Genomic DNA, 5,835 nt, shown 5'->3' with positions numbered 1-5,835 from the left:
ACTAAATGAATTTTGTATTTTTCGATACTTTCATCAGTATTATGCTTAATTTTAAGAGACTATTTGTTCCCAATAGATTTTCATCCTATAAGTAAATTAACTAATTCCCTTACTTGGTTAATTCCATAGACTCTATTTCTTCCTCCATTGCCTTAATCCTCCCGTTCTTAACAAGATGCATGTGAGAGGCTCGTTCATATTTCTTGGCTCCTCTTCATCTTATGGACTGACTATAAATGTTTTCCCTTCAATATCAAAGCGGCAACAGGAAATATGTGAATGACTTGTTCATTGCGGTTGAGATTGATAAATTGATTTATCAATATTAGAGTTACTCCCACTAGGACTAGAAATATCTAATGGATTCACTACTGGTTGTATTTCAACGTCAATAAGAACTGGTTCATTGTTAGTTGAAATACTCCCACTAGAAAAAATCCATTTCAAGTTTTATAACGAAAGCGATTTGGTCCTTAATTTCATAGAGAGATAAGTCTCAACATATCTCGCCATGTTTAGAAAATTCATTTTCTAAGAAGATAACATCTCATGATTCAAATTTAGTTACCGTGTCACTATCTTATTCACCTATGAACACATGTCATTTTGATTGTTTTGAGTATCTTATAAAAATGTATTTCCTTTTCTTTGGACCTAATTTTCTATATTTATGAAAAGGATTGTGAAAAGCAGCGCACACCCCAAGGTTTTAAAATACTTAAGTCAGGTTCTATTAGTCCATAACTTATATGGAGTTGTGGTAACTAATTTGGAGGATACATAGTTAAGTATGAACACAACTATAAGTAATGCATAACCCAAATAGGCGATAGGTAGATTTGCTTATGCCATTATTAGCCTAACCATTTTTAGTAAAGTTTTAGTTCATCATTCTGCAATGTCATTTTGTTGCAGTATAAGGAATCGTCAACTATCATTAAATTACCTTTTAATCTCATCAGATAACTATTCTCAATCTTAACCGATTCTAAGAGCTTTAATTTTTTTATCTAACTGATTATCAACTAAGTTCATAAACTTAATGAAGTAACTTAAAGTTTTGAACTTTTGAGAAATCAAGTAAACATATCTAAATCAAGTGAAATCATTAGTAAATGTGATGAAATAAATAGCACCATGTCTAGTTCTAATATTCATTAGACTACAGATGTTAGAATGAATTAATTATAATGGAGTCTTTGCTCTTATACCTTTTCTAAATGGTTTTCTTTTATTTTTCCAGCAAGGCAATATTCATAAGTAAATAATTCTACTTTGTCTATATTTCCTAGAAGTCTTATTTGGCTAACCTATTTATACGTTGTTGGCCAATGTGACTAAGCTTAGAGTTCCATATATTTATATCTTTCGATAAATCAAGAGAAGATGTAAATAAAGAAAACATATATTATTAGGACTTGGTTCAATATTCAATAGCAAAAAAAAAATATTTAGTATCATAGTTAACTTTTTTCAAATACAAATTAACAACATTAGAATGAAACATGACATTAAAACCTAACTTAATCAACATAATTACAGACAACAAATTTCGGTGAATAGCTAGAGCCCAAGGCACATCATTAATCCAGGTAAAGGATTCAGCCACCAAGCATATCTAGTTTGCATGTTCCAATCCTTTTGGCTTCCACTTTGGAATTATTGCCAATATATATCCATTTTGCTCGATATAGAATTCGTCAAAATTCAACAAAGGTATTTCCATCATTCTCTATATGGTCTACTGCTCCTGAGTTTACAGTCCATAAACGATTAGATTCAATTAAAAAAGAGACTTAGAAACAAAAATAGCACTTTTAAGTGCAAAAAGGTCATTTATCTTTCTTTGTGGTGCAGTGCACTCACGAGCAAAGTGGCCTTTATTGCCATAGCTAAACCACTTCATCTTTGCTATATTCTTCCTTTTTTTCTCTTGAAAGAAGCTTTTCCCTTCCCTTGCCGATATTAAACTTTAGCTTCTTGGAGGCTTGTCCCTTCCTCTTCTTATGCTAAGATCCATTATGCTTGTGCTTGTGTCCCTGTCCATCTTATCGACTAGAGCCAACCATGTACACATTTATAACATATTTATTCATCTCAAAGCGCTCTTCCTCAAACTCAAAATATCGCTTAATATCTTCTATAGTATGAATATCTCTACTACAAAATAGTCTTTTAGAGACACATAATTTAAAAAAAATAATAAATTTATTACTAATAATGATTATTTAAGTCAAAATTTATTTGTCTCTAAATGTTATTTTATTTGTTGTTAATAATAATTATTTTGAGATAAAAATTTATTAGTCTCTAAATATTATATTATTTATTTTTATTAATTAATATTTGAGGAAAAAACTAATTAGTTTTTATATGTTATATTATTTGTTTCTAATAATGAACTTTTTAAGATAAAAAATTATTAATTTTAATATTATATTATTTATTTCTAATAGTGTACTTTTTAAGAAAAAAACTTATTAGTCTTTAAATGTATTATTTGTTTCTAATTATTTAAAGTTATTTTCTTTTATATAAAAAGTTGTGAGTATTTTTTAATTTGTTAAATAAAAAAATTATGTTTCTCGTCAATATATATGTGTTTATATACATTAAACTAAAATATATAAGTATATATTTTTGACAAATAAAATTAACTATATAAGCTGAAAATATGTTTTTACTAAATTAATTTTAATGATTTTCATTTATGTTGATTAATATAGCTGATATAGTGGTAAAAAAGGTCTTATAACATTATTTTTTTAATTAAAGATATATCAATTAATAGAGTTAATATATATTAAAAAATTATACATTATTTTTTAATTAAATTTATATTTTTAAACTTTGTAGATTATAATGAATTTTAATTTATTTAAAAGGTTGCATTATTATTATAAATAAAAAAAATTAAAGTTAAAAAAAAAAAAACGATATGGAAAGTTCTCACACGGTTTTCTTTGAAAACTGGGAGGCATTTGCTTCCCCCATAAAAGAAGAAGAGTAGCATAAGTCAATGTTAAGTTTCCTTTTTTTAAATTATAGTATTAATTTTTAATTTAAATAATATTTTAAATATATTTTTAATTTAACTATATTTAATTTAAATTAAATTATACAATAAAAATAAAGATAAATAAATTATTTTTTATTAATGATTAATTACATTAATAGAAGGATATTATTAGAGATAAATTTATTTGACTTAATTAGTTTTTTTATTTTAAAAAATATATTAAAACATTCTTAATATTTTAAAAAGTTTACTAGTTAATCTGTTTATTAATTTTACCGTTAAATATTTTACTATTTAGTCTCTATGGTATTAAAAAATTTATTAGTTGGTCATCCAGATTTTTAAAAAATTTACTAATTAGTCTATCCGTACCAGAGATATTTTAGATTTTTTTATAATATTTAACAACTAAAACTAATGGAAGGGCTAAGTAGTAAACTTTTAAAAATGTTAAAGATATTTTAATACATTTTTTAAAATTGAAAGATCAACTAGTAAATTTCTCCATATTATAGAAACTAATAATAATTTTTTAAAAAAAATAAAACAACAATTAGGATAAACCATTATTAGAATCAAACTAATTTATCTCAAAAAATAGTTTTAGGGACAAATACTATAGTTTGTAAAAATATATAAAAAGATAAAAGTTTGTTTTAATAAATTACTTTTATTTTTTTTGAAATAACAAGAAAACTTCATTAATTTATAGAGAGCAAAGAAACAATGTGAGGAGGAGGGACATTAATCCAAACTCCTTGACCTGACTCAGAATGAGCCGATGTTACTAGAACATGAGCGATATCATTCGCAGATCTATGAACAAAAACACACTTTGCTTCCTCATAACTAAATAGAAACAGTTTACAATCTTGAACCAAAAGACCAAAAGACGATAAATCATCCAACAAAGCACAATTAACTGACATCACAAGTACCTGAGCATCCAATTCGAAAAGAACTCGATCCCATCCACACTCTTTAATCCAGCTCAATGCTTCCCAAAATGTTATAGTTTCAGCACACTTTGCATCCATCTGACTATAAAAAGAGCCTGCTCTAGCAGCCACAAAACTCCCATCATCCTTCCGGATGACACAACCGAAACCTACTGAACCTCGTTGCAAGCTTAAAGAGGCGTCAATGCTCGCCTTGATCCAACCGTGCGGCGGAGGAGACCAGACCGGGCGAGCCTGGTCGACAGTGGTGCTTACTGAGGAAACAACCCGGGCTGCTTTCCATTGCTGCAAAAAATTCAGAGCCATGAAGAACACACCACTCGCAGTCTGACCCTGGCCCTTCCATACAGCATTATTCCTATTTTGCCACAAAGCCCATAAGATCATTAGCATAAGGGAGGCATTTTCCACAGAAGCAGAAGAGAAGACTAAAGAAAACCACTCATTTAAAGAAGATGCAGAAGGCGCAGGCCAACCCAACGGCAAGCTTAACCAGCAGCTGCGGGTAAAAGGGCACTGAATCAGAATATGCAAGACATTCTCAGGGGCTACATGACACAACGGGCATGAAGGATCCACTGGGACTCTCTTGGACTGAAGTGACGAGAGGCAAGGGACAACATTAACTAGAGCCCGCCAGTAGAAATTGAGCACTTTTGGGGGAACTTTAGCTTTCCAGAACCTTTTCCATATCTCGCTCCCTTCCCTATGTTGAAAGCCATCAACCAGGAACCTATATGCACTCTTAACCGAATAGTGACCTTTGGACTCGAATTTCCAGCACCATGCATTAGAACACGATGAAAGACTAAGAGGGATGTTCAAAATACAACTTCTATCTCTTTCGTTGAACATCTGTGCAATTAAACTCTCGTTCCATCTGTGGTTAATTATGAGATCTGAAACAACAACTCTGGCACAGTTCAGAGGAGGGGTTATGGAAACCAGAGACTCAGGCAGCTCTCTCAACCAGGGTTTCCCCCAGACTGAAACTGACCGACCATTCCCAATCCTCCAGCAAGCCCCAGCTCGAATCAGACCCCGAGTTTCCCATATGCTGCGCCACAAAAAGCTAGGGTTACTTCCCAAAGGAGCTTCAAAGAAAGATTGTGTCGAAAAATAGCGGGCCTTAAGAACACGAGTCACTAAGGACTGAGGCCTGTTGATAATGTGCCAGCCCTGCTTCCCAAGCATGGCCAAGTTAAGCTTATGAAGAATTTTGAAACCTAGCCTGCCATCAGATCTGTGCTTTGCCATTCTGTGCCAACCCAGCCAGTGAATACTCCGATTTTGATCCGCCCCCTTACTCCACCAATATCTAGACATCATGCGTTGTAGATCATCACAAAGAGTTCGAGGAAGTAAAAATAAGCTCATCACATAGTTCGGCAAAGCTTGGAGAACTGTTTTCAAGAGAACCTCCTTACCTGCTTGAGACAGCGCCCGATGCTTCTAAGAATTCAACCTTTTACACAATCTATCCTTAACGAAACTGAACACTTCCCTCTTATTATTCCCAACATGAGAAGGAAGTCCTAAATAATTTCCAAAATCCGGTTTCTCCTCAACCTGAAGTACTGAGCATACAGAGTCCCGAAGAGCCACAGGAGTGTACCTACTAAAGGAGATAGATGATTTCTGAAAGTTTATCACCTGTCCAGACACATTTTCATACATGCGAAGGATACGCTTGAGTTCCAGGCCTCCTGAACACTTGCTCGGAAGAAGATCAGGCTATCATCTGCGAAAAAAAGGTGAGAAATCTGTGGGCCACCCCGAGAAACCCTATACCCATGAAGGCTTCCACTGCTTATACAATTTTGCAGGAGACGGGAAAGCCCCTCAGCACAAAGAATA

At 32.2% G+C, this 5,835-nt stretch overlaps 1 protein-coding gene across 1 annotated transcript; it reads right to left on the bottom strand.

The window, feature by feature from the left end:
• Window positions 1–288: 288 nt before the first annotated feature.
• On the bottom strand, window positions 289–5,425 carry LOC122723136. Its single transcript, XM_043954394.1, has 3 exons — window positions 5,406–5,425; window positions 3,783–5,296; window positions 289–398 (listed from the first exon to the last, which is right to left on the bottom strand). The coding sequence occupies exons 2-3, from the start codon at window positions 5,233–5,235 to the stop codon at window positions 289–291; spliced, it is 1,563 nt and encodes a 520-aa protein (XP_043810329.1). The 5' UTR covers window positions 5,236–5,296; window positions 5,406–5,425.
• Window positions 5,426–5,835: the final 410 nt, after the last annotated feature.

The sequence above is a fragment of the Manihot esculenta genome, chromosome 1 (genome assembly GCF_001659605.2).
Source record: "Manihot esculenta cultivar AM560-2 chromosome 1, M.esculenta_v8, whole genome shotgun sequence".
Lineage (NCBI taxonomy): Eukaryota > Viridiplantae > Streptophyta > Magnoliopsida > Malpighiales > Euphorbiaceae > Manihot > Manihot esculenta.
The sequence above is the reverse complement of the archived record's forward strand: the minus strand, read 5'-3'. Positions and strand labels throughout refer to the sequence as shown.

What these genes read in the sequence shown, in the direction of transcription:
- LOC122723136 (XM_043954394.1), bottom strand. Translation starts at nt 5,235, where the DNA reads ATGGCAAAGCACAGATCTGATGGCAGGCTAGGTTTCAAAATTCTTCAT. An exon ending in ATCGGCTCATTCTGAGTCAG is followed by an intron (nt 399 to 3,782) that starts GTCAAGGAGTTT and finishes ACAATGAACCAG; the next exon opens with TTCTTATTGACGTTGAAATA.